The sequence below is a fragment of the Xenopus laevis genome, chromosome 8L (assembly GCF_017654675.1).
Source record: "Xenopus laevis strain J_2021 chromosome 8L, Xenopus_laevis_v10.1, whole genome shotgun sequence".
Taxonomy (NCBI): domain Eukaryota; kingdom Metazoa; phylum Chordata; class Amphibia; order Anura; family Pipidae; genus Xenopus; species Xenopus laevis.
The window spans coordinates 5403200-5423413 of record NC_054385.1 but is presented as its reverse complement, the minus strand read 5'-3'; the positions used below and the strand labels follow the sequence as shown (position 1 = coordinate 5423413).

At 44.3% G+C, this 20214-nt stretch overlaps 1 protein-coding gene across 3 annotated transcripts in view; it reads left to right on the top strand.

Moving 5' to 3' along the window:
* The window catches only part of rxra.L (retinoid X receptor alpha L homeolog), a 112722-nt gene that overhangs the window by 73387 nt on the left and 19121 nt on the right, over positions 1-20214 (top strand). For 2 of the 3 annotated variants that reach the window (XM_018229494.2, XM_018229493.2), the window contains exons 3-5: positions 1935-2191; positions 6568-6718; positions 10644-10823. In XM_018229494.2, the coding sequence (XP_018084983.1) occupies positions 1935-2191; positions 6568-6718; positions 10644-10823 (588 nt within the window). Of the gene's footprint in view, positions 1-1934; positions 2192-6567; positions 6719-10643; positions 10824-19110; positions 19168-20214 lie in introns of all 3 variants that reach the window. The other variant, XM_018229492.2, reaches the window with a different exon arrangement.

The following is a 20214-nucleotide window of genomic DNA, read 5'->3' as shown; positions in this document are numbered from 1 at the left end:
GTGTAAGTGAGAAAAACGCAGAGGTTTGTGTTTCACCAGAAATCAGCGTCAATGTCAATTCTGGGCAAAAGTGTTAAAATTAGAGAGGATTAAAATTTATTAGTAATCTTCTATTAATAAGGAAACATCTTATTGTGTGCCCAGAACATTCCTTCTCTGTATATTTGTATTTATACATATGGGAGGAGGTGCCATATTGATTCCCTTAGACAGTACAGTATGAGGGTATAGCTTATTGTGTGCCCAGAACATTCCTTCTCTGTATATTTGTATTTATACATATGGGAGGAGGAGGTGCCATATTGATTCCCTTAGACAGTACAGTATGAGGGTAAAGCTTATTGTGTGCCCAGAACATTCCTTCTCTGTATATTTGTATTTATACATATGGGAGGAGGAGGTGCCATATTGATTCCCTTAGACAGTACAGTATGAGGGTATAGCTTGTTGTGTGCCCAGAACATTCCTTCTCTGTATATTTGTATACATATGGGAGGGATGTGCTGCTGTTGGAATATAAATAAAGTAAAAATCAGGGGTCAGTATGTCAGGGTGAGAAGGAAAGTGCTCTGAGCTCTCGCTGTGCTGTCTCTGCTCAGGGATGTTTATGTACAGAGCGACTCGCTCACAATACAAGGATATCCGCTTTCTCTTTCTCCTTTTTATTTTATTTACTTCAATCCGCTGACATGTTCCCCTGGCCGCTCCACTTATTGCTATTTACATTCTGTGCGACAAGTAGCTCTAGCGTGAGAATAGGTTGCCCCTGCCTAAGTAAACAACGGCTCACTCATAGTGGCACAGGGCAACATACTTCATAAGTACCAAAATAAATTATTCTTTTCACAAGAATGAAGCTTGGTGCATAGGTATTTGCTGTACTATTTACATTTCAGCAGGAACAGTCCCTAAGTTTGCTCATAGTCTGTACAGAGAGATCCCATAAAACTATGGCAGCATAGGTATTCCCCTGTACTAAGCACAATTCAGCAGGAACAGCCCCTAAGTTTGCTCATAGTCTGTACAGAGAGATTCCATAAAACTATGGCAGTATAGGTATTCCCTGTACTAAGCACAATTCAGCAGGAACAGTCCATAAGTTTGCTCATAGTCTGTATAGAGAGATACCATAAAACTATGGTAGCATAGGTATTCCCTGTACTAAGTACAATTCAGCAGGAACAGTCCCTAAGTTTGCTCATAGTCTGTACAGAGAGATCCCATAAAACTATGGCAGCATAGGTATTCCCTGTACTAAGCACAATTCAGCAGGAACAGCCCCCTAAGTTTGCTCATAGTCTGTACAGAGAGATCCCATAAAACTATGGCAGCATAGGTATCCCCTGTACTAAGCACAATTCAGCAGGAACAGTCCCCTAGGTTTGCTCATAGTCTGTACAGAGAGATCCCATAAAACTATGGCAGCATAGGTATCCCCTGTACTAAGCACAGTTCAGCAGGAATAGCCCCTAAGTTTGCTCATATGTACAGAGAGATACAAGTATGGGATCCATTATCCGGAAACCCATTATCCAAAAAAGCTCCAAATTACGGAAAGGACGTCTCCCATAGACTCCATTTAACCAAATAATTAAAAATTTTAAAAATTATTTCTTTTTTCTCTGCAATAATAAAACAGTAGCTTGTACTTGATCCAAACCAATAAGAAACAAGTCTATTGGGTTTATTTAATATTTACATGATTTTCTAGTAGATTTAGAGTATGAAGATCCAAATTATGCAAAGATCCATTATCTGGAAAACCCCAGGTCCCGAGCATTCTGGATTACAGGTCCCATACTGTACCATAAAACTATAAATGTTAGAATAAACTAGAATGTTAGAGAAATGTTGGCTACAGAATTATTGAGTTGTGTGAGTGTTAGTTACACACATTGTTAACGTTTCCTTTTTTTTTTTTTTTTGTATTACAGATTTTTCCAGCCAGGTAAACTCTTCGTCCTTAAGCTCCTCGGGCCTCCGTGGGTCTATGACTGCCCCTCTGCTCCATCCGTCCCTCGGCAACTCTGGCTTAAACAACTCCCTAGGTTCCCCTACTCAGCTCCCCTCTCCCCTCAGCTCCCCCATCAATGGAATGGGCCCACCTTTCTCTGTTATCAGCCCTCCGCTGGGCCCATCAATGGCCATTCCTTCGACTCCCGGCCTCGGCTATGGAACAGGCAGCCCTCAGGTGAGTTGCTGAGCATTGTGGGAAAGCCCCCAACATGACTATTTAAAGTGTTTTGCTCCAAATGTCAATGGCTCCATGTTCCCCACAGGTAGTAGGGGCACAACCCAATTGGCAAAAGAAATGAATAGTTTAAAGGGATACTGTCATGGGAAAAAATGTTTTTTTCAAAACACATCATTTAATAGTGCTGCTTCAGCAGAATTCTGCACTGAAATCCGGTTCTCAAAAGAGCAAACAGATTTTTTTTATATTTCTTTTTGAAATCTGACATGGGGCTAGACATATTGTCCGTTTCTCAGGTGCCCCAGTCATGTGACTTGTGCTCTGATAAACTTCAATCACTCTTTACTGCTGTACTGCAAGTTGGAGTGATATCACCCCTTCCCTTTCCCCCCAGCAGCCTAACAACAGAACAATGGGAAGGTAACCAGATAGCAGCTCCCTAAAAGTGGCCATATACGGAGAGATCCGCTCGTTTGCCGATGTCGCCAAGCGAGTCGATCTCTCCCCTATATGCCCACCTTGAGGTGGGCAATATCGGGCTGACCCAATCGTGGGCCCTTGGGCCCAACGATCGGATCCTAACAGATTGTTACGGGCAGGCGGATCGCATCAAAGAACAGATGCGGCCGCGACCCGACTGGATTTTTAGTCCCATCCGAACGAGATCTGGCCAACTTTCGGCTAGATCTCGATCGGGGAAGCCCGTCGGGGGGCCCCATACACGGGCCAATAAGCTACCGACATGGTCTGTCGGCAGCTTTTATCGGCCCGTGTATGGCCACCTTAGCACAAGATAACAGCTGCCTGGTAGATCTAAGAACAAAACTCAATAGTAAAATCCAGGTCCCACTGAGACACATTCAGTTACATTGAGTAGGAGAAATAACAGCCTGCCAGAAAGTAGTTCCATCCTAAAATGCAGGCACAAGTCACATGACTGGGGGCAGCTGGGAAACTGACAATATGTCTAGCCCCATTTCAGATTTCAAAATTGAATATAAAAAAATCTGTTTGCTCTGTTGAGAATTGGATTTCAGTGCGGAATTCTGCTGGAGCAGCACTATTAACTGATGTGTTTTGTAAAAAACATGTTTTCCCATGACGGTATCCCTTTATGTAATGGGTCATGCCTGAATAAAGTGCAGCTATCAGGTCACTCTCGTTGGCACCTCTAAAGGCAGAGAAGTGCCGCCTGATGAAAGATGGTCTCCATCTCTTTGCCCCCCCCTAGCAGTACAGAGATGACACTAAAATAAGTAACATGGCAGCCAGCTAACTGCCACCTGCCACAAGTCATCTGGGCTTTGCCACTTTATCCATGGCGCCAAGCTCGTGCCAGCGAATACGGATCACAGGGCATCAGCAATTCACTTTCCTTTCAAGTATTTTATTTTAGGGTCTGGAGTCAGACGAGATGCTCTGGAGGGTATAACTAAAGAAGAGCTCTGCCCGCTGACAAGCGTGCCCATTAGTGCATTAGCATGGGCAGAGATTACAGGCTGTAATTAGTATTATTAATATAAAGCATGGGGTCCTATGGGTTATGTTCTGAGCCCTTCCCCTTGCAGCTAAAGGTGAGATGCCAAGGCAGGTGTCAGTTTTGGGCACCTGCAGGGTGTTGTTGATGCCATATTGGCAGTTTAATGACAGTTTTCTATGGAAGGAGCAGGGGAATAATGACTGAGCCTGGCACTGTGTTGCCTTTAATCTGCTTGTTGTCAGAATTGATTGGTCCTGCCCGGGGCTGCTGAACGCAGAATTGCCTTTTGTAGGACATAATCATAATATTGATATCACTGCCACGTCCTCTATAGCCAAACTGTCATTTTCTCATGCGCAGACTTAAACGCTGAGGATTATGCCCTTTCTCTATTGCCGTGTGCCATTTTCATCGTATTATGAAGCTCTGCAAAGCCGGGACTTTATTAGTGGGATTTGGGTAAATATTAAAGAGCGCGTAGCAGAGGAATTTGTCCTTGGCACGCAGTCCCTCCAGTGATGGAAGGTGGGTTAAATCAGATGGCAGATGTTGCTTGTGATTAAGGCTCGCCTGGTTGGCTTCTGCCGGGATATCCGAGCGGAAAATCCAGCCACTTTCTGAGGGGGACACGTAGGAGTCGCTTGGTGAGAGAGAGAGACATGGGTGCCACCCACAAGGGGTGCTGTATAACTCTTGATGATCACCTGGGTTCTTACCTTACCCACAGGCTGGCAAATGGGCACCCCCCAAAGCCAAGACCCTGATGCAGAAATGAAAGCTCATCTCTGTGATCCCATTGTAATGGGGATTTTGGGACCTGCGAGAGCTTCCCCGACCCCTTTACCTGGAGAGGAGGTGGAACACCTGAGGCATGTTCCCTTAATAAGCCCACTATTATCCTCCCGTCATCTCCGGGGCCTCTCTGTTACCTGTTAACCACAACTCCGGCCTATCAGGGGGCCCTGCATAAAAGCAGGTTTAAGTGCGGATACAATGGAACTCCCCCAGGCTCTTAGTCAACATGGAAAGTAAAAGTATTCATCTGTTCTGGAAGAGTTTGGATTAGCCTCTTATATGAGTGAATGCACCTCCAATTAACCTGACTTGGGTTCATTACTACTCTGCCAGCCTTAAAGAGAAGTTGTTACTAGTTCTTCTCACTGAAGCAAGTGCTCACTATATGTGCCCCAAACAGCTAGTTCTTCTCACTGGAACAATCAATCTCTATATGTGCCCCAAACAGCTAGTTCTTCTCACTGGAACAATCAATCTCTATATGTGCCCCAAACAGCTAGTTCTTCTCACTGGAACAATCAATCTCTATATGGGCCCCAAACAGCTAGTTCTTCTCACTGGAACAATCAATCTCTATATGTGCCCCAAACAGCTAGTTCTTCTCACTAGAATAATCAATCTCTATATGTGCCCCAAATAGCTAGTTCTTCTCACTAGAACAATCGATCTCTATATGTGCCCCAAACAGCTAGTTCTTCTCACTGGAACAATCAATCTCTATATGTGCCCCAAACAGCTAGTTCTTCTCACTGGAACAATCAATCTCTATATGTGCCCCAAACAGCTAGTTCTTCTCACTGGAACAATCAATCTCTATATGTGCCCCAAACAGTTAGTTCTTCTCACTGGAACAATCAATCTCTATATGGGCCCCAAACAGCTAGTTCTTCTCACTGGAACAATCAATCTCTATATGTGCCCCAAACAGCTAGTTCTTCTCACTAGAACAATCAATCTCTATATGTGCCCCAAACAGCTAGTTCTTCTCACTGGAACAATCAATCTCTATATGTGCCCCAAACAGCTAGTTCTTCTCACTAGAACAATTGATCTCTATATGTGCCCCAAACAGCTAGTTCTTCTCACTGGAACAATCAATCTCTATATGTGCCCCAAACAGCTAGTTCTTCTCACTAGAACAATCAATCTCTATATGTGCCCCAAACAGCTAGTTCTTCTCACTGGAACAATCAATCTCTATATGTGCCCCAAACAGCTAGTTCTTCTCACTAGAACAATCAATCTCTATATGTGCCCCAAACAGCTAGTTCTTCTCACTGGAACAATTGATCTCTATATGTGCCCCAAACAGCTAGTTCTTCTCACTAGAACAATTGATCTCTATATGTGCCCCAAACAGCTAGTTCTTCTCACTAGAACAATCGATCTCTATATGTGCCCCAAACAGCTAGTTCTTCTCACTGGAACAATCAATCTCTATATGTGCCCCAAACAGCTAGTTCTTCTCACTGGAACAATCAATCTCTATATGTGCACCAAACAGCTAGTTCTTCTCACTGGAACAATTGATCTCTATATGTGCCCCAAACAGCTAGTTCTTCTCACTGGAACAATCAATCTCTATATGTGCCCCAAACAGCTAGTTCTTCTCAGTGGAGCAAGAAGTGAAAGTTTGCAGAGTATCCGCTGAGCAGACATTGCTGATGTCCATAGGACAGATTTTTAGGGAATTGTAGGAGTAGAATGTTGGACAGGGGCCGCCATTGAATGGAGGAAGGGAGTTGCAAGGTGGAGAAGCATCAACAGGAGTGTGTAAAAAATGTTATACAGGATGAGAGTAAAGTGAATAATCCTCTACTAAGATATACAACCACGTGGTGATCCAAGTCCTTCTCTTGATATAACTGACATGTATGGGAGGGAGCTGCCATATAGAATCCCCATTGTCGGCGATAGTTCAGTCCTCCAAGCCTCCCACAAAAAGAACTGCTGAATAAAACTGCACATTTTAAATATAATATGCCACCACTATGTATCTGGTTCTATGGCTTGAGTCGCTAGGGAATTTATTGCTCTATATTTATGTGTATATATATATATATATGTGTGTGTGTGTGTAATTCTCTCTGCTTTTCAGATCCATTCCCCCATGAACTCGGTCAGCAGCACAGAAGACATCAAGCCTCCTCCGGGAATCAACGGCATCCTTAAAGTACCCATGCATCCCTCCGGAGCTATGGCCTCTTTCACTAAGCACATCTGCGCCATCTGTGGTGACAGATCTTCAGGTAGTGATGCGGCTGTACTCTGCTTGTGTGTCTTTTTATAGCTTATTGTGTGCCCAGAACATTCCTTCTCTGTATATTTGTTTTTATACATATGGGAGGAGGGAGGTGCCATATTGATTCCCTTAGACAGTACAGTATGAGGGTATAGCTTATTGTGTGCCCAGAACATTCCTTCTCTGTATATTTGTATTTATACATATGGGAGGAGGAGGTGCCATATTGATTACCTTAGACAGTACAGTATGAGGGTATAGCTTATTGTGTGCCCAGAACATTCCTTCTCTGTATATTTTTATTTATACATATGGGAGGAGGGAGATGCCATATTGATTCCCTTAGACAGTACAGTATGAGGGTATAGCTTATTGTGTGCCCAGAGCATTCCTTCTCTGTATATTTGTATTTATACATATGGGAGGAGGGAGGTGCCATATTGATTCCCTTAGACAGTACAGTATGAGGGTATAGCTTATTGTGTGCCCAGAACATTCCTTCTCTGTATATTTGTATTTATACATATGGGAGGAGGAGGTGCCATATTGATTCCCTTAGACAGTACAGTATGAGGGTATAGCTTATTGTGTGCCCAGAACATTCCTTCTCTGTATATTTGTATTTATACATATGGGAGGAGGTGCCATATTGATTCCCTTAGACAGTACAGTATGAGGGTATAGCTTATTGTGTGCCCAGAACATTCCTTCTCTGTATATTTGTATTTATACATATGGGAGGAGGTGCCATATTGATTCCCTTAGACAGTACAGTATGAGGGTATAGCTTATTGTGTGCCCAGAACATTCCTTCTCTGTATATTTGTATTTATACATATGGGAGGAGGAGGTGCCATATTGATTCCCTTAGATAGTACAGTATGAGGGTATAGCTTATTGTGTGCCCAGAACATTCCTTCTCTGTATATTTGTATTTATACATATGGGAGGAGGGAGGTGCCATATTGATTCCCTTAGACAGTACAGTATGAGGGTATAGCTTATTGTGTGCCCAGAACATTCCTTCTCTGTATATTTGTATATATACATATGGGAGGAGGGAGGTGCCATATTGATTCCCTTAGACAGTACAGTATGAGGGTATAGCTTATTGTGTGCCCAGAACATTCCTTCTCTGTATATTTGTATTTATACATATGGGAAGAGGGAGGTGCCATATTGATTCCCTTAGACAGTACAGTATGAGGGTATAGCTTATTGTGTGCCCAGAACATTCCTTCTCTGTATATTTGTATTTATACATATGGGAGGAGGGAATGTACTTGATGGGCCCTCATGTGCTGTTGCCGTGCAGATCTGATTAACGACAGGATTCAGTACAAGCCCCTCTCGTGAGTTTGATGAAATCATAAAAGGAAGTTTGTGGTGCCCGGGGGGCTGTGGCCGGGGGGGGGGGGGGGGGGGGGGTTGTGCTTTTTCATATGTCTGTCTCCACCGTGTCTGGCGTGTGGTTGCAAAAGGCAAAGAAGGGAATCTATTATGTTATTTAAAGCTTATTGCAAGTCAGAAATGACCCTCCATGAATGTGAATGAGGAAATGGGAAAGGAATAGACTGTGGAAGGAGCGGCTAATAAAGGTCCATTTAGCCCACGCTGCCGGAAATACCAGTTCATCCTACAGGCCAATGACCTTCTGCATAAGTTCCCAAATGTGATGGGAAGCAAGGTCGTCTGAGATTGCTGCGGTGATTTAGAAGTGGGTTGCTAGGGTTAGTGGGACCCTAGCAACCACAGTAGAAGGTGTGCACCCATAAAGTAGTATTAGTTTAACTATTCAGACAAGTGTCTACTGGAAAATAATTCCTCCAATGGGAGAATGGGCACATGCTGGGATTTGTAGTTCAGTTACAGCCGCTAGTCTGCCGACTCTCCACGGGAAAAGGCTTTTTATTAATGTCATGTTCTCCCACAACATGCCGGAGCCGAGGCACCATATGGCCCAAACATGCCTTATACTTAATTGCGTAGATTATCGGATTGTGCCGGGCCCTTAAAGCGACGGTAACACAGGAAAGCACTGATTTACAAAAGGAGCGTGCAGTTACATTTCCATTGGCAGGCGGCAGCAAGAGGAGAGAATTGTGCAGTTTTAGCTACAACTATGAGGCTAAATCGACATTGTTTGGGTTTATATCCCCTTTAAACCTGACACAGGTGAACTGCACTTCTCTGGCTAGGAGAAGCAGGCGAGCGGCGAGGTTATCTGCCTATCAAGATACATTCGCCTGCAATCAATTATAATAAAGCGATTGTTTCCCACACGTAGCCGCCGCCGCTAAGTCGTTCGTGCCAAACGCCCAGGTGTGCCGACCTGTCACATTCCTGCTGTGATTGGCCGCGGTATCGAGAGCAAATAGAGGCGGCTGCCAAAATAGCAGCTGTAGGTAGGGCTCAGCTATTTATACAGGGGAGCCGGGAGAGAGGAGGGACGTTTAAAGGGACAGGAACTCTAAAATAATAAACCTTGAAAAAGGGGTCGCTAAGTAGTAAGATGATTACTCAACGTGCAGCGCCCTAAGCCCTCAGCATGGGAAGCGGACAAAGCAGAAATTCTTTGGAAAATGCAGTTGAATCAAAGTGTCAGTTTATTGTCCCCACAGCCGTACGCGTTTCATGTTACAAACACTTAGCCAGAGGCTTAGCTCTGTACAGATAACCTATGACTTAAGGTGGCCATAGACGTAACAGTTACCATCTTTCTTGGGAAAGATGTTTCCAAAAAAGATGGTTCGTTTCAATACACACGTGTAGAGCTGAATGGTCAGATATACAGATATAATACACAAAAGCCATGAATATCTTGTACATTATATCCTTATAAACGGTGAGTTCTGATGTCATCAGTTATAAACGGTGAGTTCTGATGTCATTTCTGTCACATGACTCACTGAAATTTGTGTATTATAATAAATAAAGTACCCCCTGTTGCAAAATACGAGGATATTAGAAGTTACCTCGGGGTTCCATGACCTGTATAAAAACAGCCTTCGGCCTCGTGTTTTTATATGGTCATGAAACTCCTCTGTAACTTATAATATCCTTATATTTTACAAGAGGGGGTACTTTATTCACTATATAAACAATAGAATTCTACCTGTATCTGATGATTCAGCACTAACAATGGCACCCGATCAAAATTTTCCGTCCAGCCCGATCGGCGAGCCGACCAATATCCAAGTCTTCTGCCAACTCTTTTTCCACCATACACACACCAAATATCGTACGAAAATTTGTTTCTTACGGTATTATCTGTGCGTCTATGGCCACCTTAAGGGGGTTATTTATCAAAGTCTTGATTTTATATCAATCTCATCAAATCAGCTCGGGTTTGTTACGCTTATTTATTATTACATTTTCCCAAAATTTGCTTTGCTGGACTTTTTTCGGATTTTTCACCCAAAAACTCAGATATTTTACCTGAAAACTCAAATTTCTTATGTTTTTTGCCCGAAAACTTTGAGGTATTGCACGAAACCCAGCGCACATCAAAAAATCATTGGGACTTCTCCCATTGACTTATGTGCAACCTCGACAGGTCTGAGATACCGGATTTTCTGATTCGGACTTTTCCATCCTCGGGGGTTTAATAAATTCTGAAAAATGCGTGATTTTTTAAAAGTCTGATTTATTTATATATATATATATATATATATATATATATATATATATATATATATATATATATATAAAATCACAATTTTTATGTGATTTTTGCATTCGGAGTTACCCCCTACGTGTTTGTAGCACGAAACGCGTTAGGCTGTGGACAAAATAAACTGACACTTTGATTCAACTGCCTGGTGGAAAATTGCCTTTATTTGAGTGCCTGCTCCAAAGAATTTTCAGGAACTCTAAAATACTACTGAACCCTGCGGCTGCCATTTTTTAACCCTTCTCTCTCTCTCTCGCAGGCAAACATTACGGGGTTTACAGCTGCGAGGGCTGCAAGGGGTTTTTCAAGCGGACGGTGCGGAAGGACCTGACTTACACGTGCAGGGATAGCAAAGACTGTATGATCGACAAACGCCAGAGGAACCGGTGCCAGTACTGCCGGTACCAGAAATGCCTGGCCATGGGCATGAAACGAGAAGGTAACGAGTTATTTTGCCGGTGGGTTTTACTCCAGTATCTGGCAGGAGCTCATGTTGCTGCTGTACATGGCAAATCATACACCAGCCCTGTTCTTAGATGGAATCTTAGCGACGTTTTATACCACTTTATATATGTGTTGAGTAAAATAAAGTGATATTATAGGAGAGAGGAGAAAGAGGGCAAAGCAAGGCCTCAGTACATTGAATTAAATGACGGAGCACAATGAGAACTAATTAAAGAGGGAGGCGTGTGATTAAGATGATGTTGCTTTGGAATGACGGTAGGATGGCACGGAGAATGGCAGTTATATAATTTACAGCAATAAAGAGGTAACCGTAGCCAGAGGAGATGCATTGGGTGGGGGGGTCTGTTAATTAGGTGGGGACTTTGATAGAACCGCACACAACATGCGACCGTCATTCGTTCTTGCTGCAGTTTAATTGCTGTTGGTCATCCCGTGACATTATTGGTGATGCTACTGAGCCACCCCAAGCAGCAGATGTTCTAACAGGAGGTGATAGAGCAACGCTGGGAGACGTGCTCCCCTAAACTGTTCTTACTCCAGTTGGGACCTGATATGGCCATGCTGGGTGACTTATTCCTCTATCAGCTCCTGTGAGTATGTAGAGTTTAGGGGAATGGGTGTCCCAGAGTGGCCCTAACAGGACCTGTTCCCCTAACTGTACATACTCTTTAACGGGACCTGATAAGGCCACTTTGGGAGACCTGTCCTCCTAAACTCTACATACTCCTGATGGGACCTGACAGAGGAACAAGTCACCCAACATGGCCCTATCAGGTCCAAACAGGAGTATGTAGAATTTAGGGGAACAGGAGTATGTACAGTAGTGATGTGTGGGCCGGCTTGATACCCGCTAGTCGGGAGGGTTCGGGCCGACCTCGGACTCCTCTTCTCGGGTGGTGGGCGGGTGTGGGTTGAGCTCTTCTCCTACTCTCCCCGCCCCTTTTGTGACGTTGGCGCCGGGTCTATAAAAGGAACCCGGAAATCTGATGAGGGCGGGCGTCGGCTGAGGGAGGGCGGGTTAGGGTCATGCGGGTCAAGAAAAACCCGACCTGCACATCACTAGTGTCAGATCTTATTAGGATTATGAACACTTAGGGTAACAGGTCTCCCAATTTGGCCCTATCCGATCTCATTAGGATAATGAACAGTTGGGGGAACAGGTCTCCCAGTTTGGCTCTATCAGGTCCCTATAGGAGTATGTACAGTTAGGTAAATGGGTTCCATTAGGGCCATACTGGGAAACCCATTCCCCTAAACGGTACATACTCATATTGGGAACTGATAGGAGTAAGTAGAGTTAAAGGTTAAAAGGTCTCCCAGTAAGGCCCTATCAGATCCCATTAGACCAGTGATCCCCAACCAGTAGCTCGTGAGCAACATATTGCTCTCCAACCCCTTGGATGTTGCTCCCAGTGGTCTCAAAGTAGGAGCTTATTTTTGAATTCCAGGCTTGGAGACAAGTTTTGGTTGTATAAAAACCAGATGTACTGCAAAACAGAGTCTCAATGTAGGTTGACAATCCACATAGGGGCTACCAAATGGTCAATTACATCACGTATTTGGCACCCCAAGAACATTTTTCATGCTGGTGTTGCTCCCCGACTCCTTTTACTTCTGAATGTTGCTCACGGGTTCAAAAGTTTGGGGTTCCCTGCATTAGGGGAACAGGTCTCCCAGCATGGTCCAATAAGGTCCCATTAGGAGTATGTTCAGTTAAAGGGAAACTCGTCTTCCTGTGTGGCCCTAATGGGTCCTGATAGGGCCACACTGGGAGACCTGTTCCCCTAACTGTACAATGTTTACTTTGCGGGTGCCTGGGGTATCTGAGTGCAAATGGTACAGACCGTATTTTTATGGGGGGAACAGTCCCAGGGGTCAGTGATGTTGGGGCAGATAGGAATCTGTATTCTGAATTCTGTAATCACGTGACAGGCCGGTGTGTTTGTCACTGAAGTGGTGTCTGAGTTCTTGCCGAGTCTCTGATTGTGCCCTCGGGGGGCGAGAGACAGACCTTGGAAATCAAATCTCAAGTTCTATTATGAGAATAGAAAGCTTCTCGGGGGGAGCTGCGTAATCATCTGATGCTCTTCTCTGGATATTTGCAAGAAAATCATTTAACCAGAGACACATAAAAAAAAAAAATTGTTTTGGCTGTTGTAGATCTTGTTTATCAGAATTACTTATAACAATGACTTGGGCTGCTCTTCTGAGCACTTTTGCAATTTACATAAATTCATTTTCATGACATGAGCTGCTTTTTACCTTGGTATTATCATTGTAACCTGGGTGCTCCTTGCTCTTCAACCTTAGGCCAGGCTCAAGGAAAGTGCTTAATTTATAGAAGCTGGAAGCATCTCCTGACGCTCCCTGGCTCTGTCATTTGTAGGTAGGGTTGCCAACTGGCCGGTATTTTACTGGCCTGGCCGCTAAAAATGATGGTTTGTCCCAATGTTATTAATAGGGAAAAAAGCTAAATATATAGTAAGGCCGGTATTGTTTTCCAGAAAAGGTGGCAACCCTATTTGTAGGGATCCCCCGAATCCAGGATTCAGTTCGGGATTCAGCCAGGATTCGGCCTTTTTCAGCAGGATTTGGATTCGGCTGAATCCTTGAGCCTGGCCAAACCGAATCCTTATTTGCATATGTAAATTAGGGGCAGGTAGGGAAATCACATGACTTTTTGCCACAAAAGAAGAATTGTTTCCACTTTTTCCTTTCCTGCCCCTGATTCGGTTTCGGTTCGGTATTCAGCCGAATCTTTCATCCAAGGATTCACGGAAACGGCTGAATCCTAAATAGTGGATTCGGTGCATCCCTAGTCATTAGACCTATGAATGGAGTTTGTGCGATTGGAGAGAAACCCCAATCAAAAAACCCTATTAGCTCTGCCGGAACAAAATGGACTTTTCAGCTGAGCCCAAATGATGCCGGAGCACAGGATCAATAGACTCCGGGCAGGGCCATAAAGAGCAGCGACGTAAATGCTTTAATGGGAAGAATTTGGAACCTTAATTGAATGTGAATTGTGTTCTTCCGCCTGTGTGTTTTTAAACAGTTTTATTGACGGAAAGAAAAGCCAAATCATGTCTGGAATTCTATTCCGAGCTGAAGTTGCAGTGAAGCTGCCCGTGTGAACAGAGCAGAGGAAAAGCCATAGAGATGAATAGGGATGTATTTGCCCAGGAAACTGACGGATCAGTTGCTGCTGCACAGTAGTCAGTAGTAGGCTGGAGACATTGTTGTGTTTTAGTTGAAGGGCCCTTCTCCAGCCAAGCAAAGGGATGTTTAGCCGGACATAAATCTGCCTTTTATCTCTCTATTGACACAGCAGCTGTTGCAGCAGATTAAGGCCAATGATTCATTGCCTTTTTAACACATAATTTAACTCCTGTCCCGTAGCAATTAGCAGGGCTAGGAGGCAGCAGACACCTTGTGCTCCCTGTCAGGGTTTAAACGATATCTCAGGGCTCCCGGGAGGGGAACAGCCGCACTCTCTCCGGCACTATCAGGGCAATGGCAGCCAGGGAAGGGCCCCGCTTCTAACTGGATACAATTTGACTGCTTAATTATTGACACGTTTTCACTGTCGGACCATTGGCGAGTCACGTGCGCCCACGAGAATTGCACAGGCCTAAAACGAAAGCTGAACGGTGTGGTCAATATCATACAAGGTCAAATCCACTGAGCAAAAAACAAACCGGCAATTACAGATTCTGCCGTTTACCTGCTCCGTTGTTAAATGCGGGATATTGAGCATTTCCTGCTGTATCAGAGCCGGAGATTCCCACATTTTAATATCTATATATATATATATATATAGAGGTGATACACTCCTACTGTATAATGCACCCCCTTATATAGTGGAGTATTGCCCCCCATTATTCATTATATAGTGAATAATACATCCCTACTGCATAATGAATCATATTTTAAATTGTACAGTGTATAATATACCACTGCTGTAAATTATATAAATGTTAACAAATTCTTGGGAAAAGACTCGGTAGAGTTAGTTTGGATAATGTTTTCAGATATCAATAACCTTTTTATGGACTAAGGAGGGCTGTGACCAAATTTTCTATCTCAAACTGAGACTGAAAAAGTCCCCCCCCCCCCCAAAGGCCCCAAAGGAGATCAAAGGCCCATGAGCCAAAGGCAAGGATAAGTGGGCACAACCCGCAGAACCACATTCAGATTATTGGGATCGGTGCACAGTTTGGGGCACCAATTGGGTCTGTTCAGCAGTGAGCCTATTAGTCTGTTTATGGGGGTCTGTGACAGATGGCAGAATATACTTCTTTCTCTTTAAGTCAGAACAATTGTTATGGATCATTTACTGGACAGCATGAAAGTATGGCACATTAAAGTACAGAGGGTGCAGTCATGGTCTGATGAGGCTTAAGCTGGCTGTACATTGAGAGAACCGCCCGTTCGGCAAACAAGTGGATCTTTCCCAAAATACCCAACCTGAGGTGGACGATATTGGGCTCATCCGGTCTTTTGGTCCTTGGGAACACAATGACGGGCTGTTTAGATGAGAACTGCATCACCAATCCATTGCCCCAGTAAGATTTTATTATCTGTCCGATGGACATCTGCTTGATTTTCGGCCACATATACGTCTGGTAGGTCCACCAGTGTGCCCTATAGTGGGGCAGGTAATCTGACTAAGGAACTGAATTGGCAGCTAAAATCTTACGGGTGGCTATAGACGAGCAGATCCGTTTGTTTGGAGAGGTCACAACCAAGTAAATCTCTCCCCGATATGGGCTGATCTGATCGTGGGCCCTAGTTCCCAGCAATTGGACCACAAGGCCAGGAATGCAGGTGGTGGGACTGAGGACCATCGGTAGCGGTTCATTGACAGGAATTTTAAACCTTCCTGATTGACATCTGAACAGTTTTCGGCTAGATATCAGTTGGGGAAACCCATCGTAGGGCCCCATACACTGCCCAATAAGCTGTCGGCTGTGTGTGGCCACCTTTAGTGTTGCACTGGTCCACCAGAGAAACTTAACATCCCAGGCCCACTCTCATAGCAGTCAGACGGAGGCAGTGCCAAGTGATCTAGACATAATATACACGAGGCTTGTGTAGGAAATGAGGTGGCCATGGGAATTTTGCCAGTCATGGGCTCACTAGGGTCTTGGCCCACTGGGAGGTCTTCTGGTACCCTGGTCCAACCTAATGAGCCTTGTCAGATAAAGCTCTTTAAGTAACTAGAGGCCAGAAGGCCACATGTTGTCTCTCATTGCATTCCTATGGCTCCCAGCCCACCAACGTTCTACATAAATTTCTTTGCATAATAAGATTTTTCATAACCCAGCACAGCAATATGTTTTGTAATAGATAATTGGCTCATTACATGGAAAAAAAAGTTGGACGGAGCGTTGCTCTAAAGCATGTGTATTTTTCATTCATGTGAATCTTGGGAACGACCTCAAATCTCAGTGCAAGAAATGTAGCAAACTTCTGCCCCCTTGTCAACATTAATGCCAGTCTGTTTTTGGCACAGAGGAAGGAAGGCTGACACTCAGCGTTAAGGGACTTTAGCAAAGCCGGTGGTTTCGGTGGCTGTGCCGTGGCAGAAGAGGAGAAGCCGGGATCAGATAAAATAATCAGGAAGGAGCAGAGCGAAGCCCTTTCCCAGGCTCTTTCAAGCCTCCTTGGGAGGTCCATGAATGTGAAACTTTTTCTGGTCTCCGTGAGATGCTCAAGCTGGAAATTGCTGCCCATTCTCCTAAGCAAAGCGTCTCGCAGGCCTTTTGTAAGGAGCCTGGAGGCAATGGGAATGTCGTCATAATAACCGGAGCACAATAACTGCCATTATACCTGGCACATCCTTTTGTACTGTACATTCCTGCGCTCGGATTATCGGCTTTTCTTATAAAAGAGTAAATCATTTAGTTATGACACATGCTGCTCCTATTGAAGTGCAAGCTCTCCTAATCCCAGGGATAGAGCCTTTCCCATACTGGTACCCCTATTTATAGCACAGCAGCTCTTTGGTAATAGCTAACTTTATTTTATATTTATTTTTTGGCAGTGAATGCCAGTACTGGTTCTGTTACCCAGAAACCCATTTTCCAGAAAGCCATCTCCCATAGATTCCATTTTAATCAAATAATTCACATTTGTAAAAATGATTTCCTTTTTCTGTGTAATAATAAAACAGTAGCTTGTACTTGATCCCAACTAAGATATAATTAATCCTTATTGGAGGCAAAACCAGCCTATTGGGTTTATTGAATGTTTACATGATTTTCTAATAGACTTGAGGTATGAAGATCCAAATTACGGAAAGATGCCTTATCTGGAAAACCCCAAGTCCTGTACATTCTAGATAACAGGTCCCATAAGTGTATTTATAAAGGTCACTATAGCTTTTTTAGATTTGCCATGGCGTTAAGAGGGGATGTTTGAAGGCCCTGGGTCAAGTTTATGTTGGTCATGGAACTCCAAGATGACAACTATCATTATAGTTTAGGGTTGTGCTGAGTGAAGGTGCAAAGTGGGAGCAGAGCACCTGTGAGGAGGTCATTGGCTGCATTTGTACCAGTATTTGGCTGAACTGAGGGTAGTGGGCAGGTGAAGTGTCCACCAATGTTCTGTAGAGGGTCTGCGACCAAACTAGAGGTGCAACCTATAACCCATAGGCATAATGAGGTTACATTGGTACATTGGGGTAGGCCCCTATATTGGGCAGGTCCCTATATTTAATCTACTAGGGGTTGCTGGGTCTTGTGTTATTGCAGGACATCAATAAGTCTTTATGTGTAGTAAGGCCTGGTAGTTAGAGGTGCCAATGGTTATAGGAAGCCAAAAGGGCCCCTGGGGTTATTGTAAGCTGAGAGAGCCCTGGAGTTATTGGAAGCCAAGAGAACCCTGGGGTTATTGGATGCCAAGAGGGCCTCTGGGGTTTTTGGACGCCAAGAGGACCCTTGTGGTTATTGGAAGCCAAGAGGGCACTTGGGATTATTGGAAGCCAAGAGGGCCCCTGGGGTTATTAGAAGCCAAGAGGGCCCCTGGGGTTATTAGAAGCCAAGAGAGCCCCTGGGGTTATTAGAAGCCAAGAGGGCCTCTGGGGTTATTAGAAGCCAAGAGGGCCCCTGGGGTTATTGGAAGCCAAGAGGCCCCAGGCCACATGTGGCCATATGAGACACCACATGGAGGAACTGGTTTGGAGTGTGTCACACGCTCACACGGCCGGTGAGAACATTTGGTTTGTGTCCAGATCACGTGTGTAAAGGGGGGGGGGGAGATTTAAAGTCAATTAGATCTCAGAGGAAGGAACATAAAAGTGCTGGGTGAAAAATCTACAAAGCCGCAGCTGTGGAAATAAAGCTCGGGTGCACCCCTTAAACTTAATGATGTCTGCAATCATGCACGGCCCGTGGTTAGGGGGTAAGCGTTTATTATAACAAAGACCATATGCTTATTGGGGCAATTTTTTTTTTTAAATCCTTCATTGAACTCTGAGAATCGCTACATTGTTACAAATATAATGTTTATTGGCCGAGGATAACGTAACTAGGGCACCGGCGAATACACAACTGGTATCATCCCAGTTTCACTCTCATTGGCTTACGAGACCTGTACCTATTATAATAGATGAAATAATAATCCTGATATTGTGTAACATTCGCAACCAATTTTGCACAAGGATTTACACGGGCGCGTGTAATGGTTTCACGTACAGGGGTGCTGATGTATGTACGGAGGCGGGAAAAGTGAATAAAGAAGTCTTATGTGCCAAAGGAATTGCTCAAAATAGCTCCTTTTCCAACAATCTGCTGCTTGTGCCAAGCACGGGGGTAGCGGGGGGGTCTGGCTGTTTATATACGTGGGGGAACGTGCGAGAGATGTCTTTGTCCAAGTGGATGAGAAAATATCCTCTGCTGTAGGCTGGCCAACATTTGGTATGTTAAAGGGGCACTTATATCGTTGGGTATCGGTAGTCTTGTCTCAAAGAGTAAAAAGCTGTTGACATATTTGATAGACGCGATCATCAAGTGTTATTGCAACGTAAGGCATTAGTAGCTTTGTGCCATGTTTTAGGGGCGCTCCCAGACACAGTAAATACAGACAAACCTATGATCCTAAGAACCCTCCTGATAAATATGTAATATTCCCCCTGTAAGCCTCAAGGAACTCCTATAGCCACTTGCCGTACAGCCATTGACATGTAGCCGCAATACAGTGATTTGCATCGCTGCGAGAAAAGAGATACAATAATCGTTGTAAATTTTATTCTGTTACAGGGATGGAACACCATCCATCCCAGCATTCCAGAGATCTGCGATGTCAGGCGGAACAAGGTATTTCCAAAATTACCCTGCTTTACTCACGAGGGGAGCTCTGGCTCTACCTTGTTTTGATGATAATGCTAAAACCATTGATTTCTCTTGTTGTATTGTGTTATTGTGTCCAAAGCAAGATGATGAGGATGCATACCTGCCATGCTGTTGTTCCCTCGCAATGCTTAAAGGCCAGTGTAGTATGTGTATATATATCTGAAAAAGGTAGATTCCAGGTTGATGACCTACTTGAAAACCCATGCTATGTGGCCTGGGCTTGGCCAGTGGATGGCTAAAGCTGGGCATACATACCAAGAACCACATGGTTGTTGAGCATCTTTGACTTGGCCACCCATATGATGGGCCAAATCAAGTTAATATGATCACTAGGTCCCCCACACCAACGTTCAGATGATGGGCCTATGCAGACCCATCAGGAGAAGACTGCATCAACTTGCTGATGTGGTGCTAGTTCAAGAAGAGTTTCTAACCTGCCCTATGGACTATTGCCCAATTTTTAGGCAGATAGTGGTCAGACAGACCATCAGAGAGGTCCCATTAGGGAGTTGGCCCATGCATGGCCACCTTAAAGCTTTTTGACATCACCCTTATAGAATGCTACCCCACACATGGGACACTCAAGGTTCAGGATGAAGGTGCAAACGTATCACCAAATGGAGACCCATTATTTTTCCAGAATATCTTACTCTAGTGTGTCCCAAATGGCAGGGTTGCCCATCCTGGAGGGGGGGGGGGTCTCAGCCTTAAGGCCATTTAATGTGAAATTTGGGAAGAATGACTGTTTGGTGTTCTAGATACACCTGAAAGCCCACCTTGAAGTTCAATTATAGTGTTTTTTTTTGTCCTATGTCTGGACAGCTGATATACCAATGTTTTACTGAGTCTGTAACCTGGATATTTGCAACGGTTGCCCTGACCAATGGTTGAACCTCCAAGGGAGGCTTCTACTAAATAAAGTCTGACAACCACCGCCTTAAACTTTCAGGCATAAGAGAGCAGGATCACGTATCACTTAACACTCTCTCATGTCCACTTCAAAGGCCCACA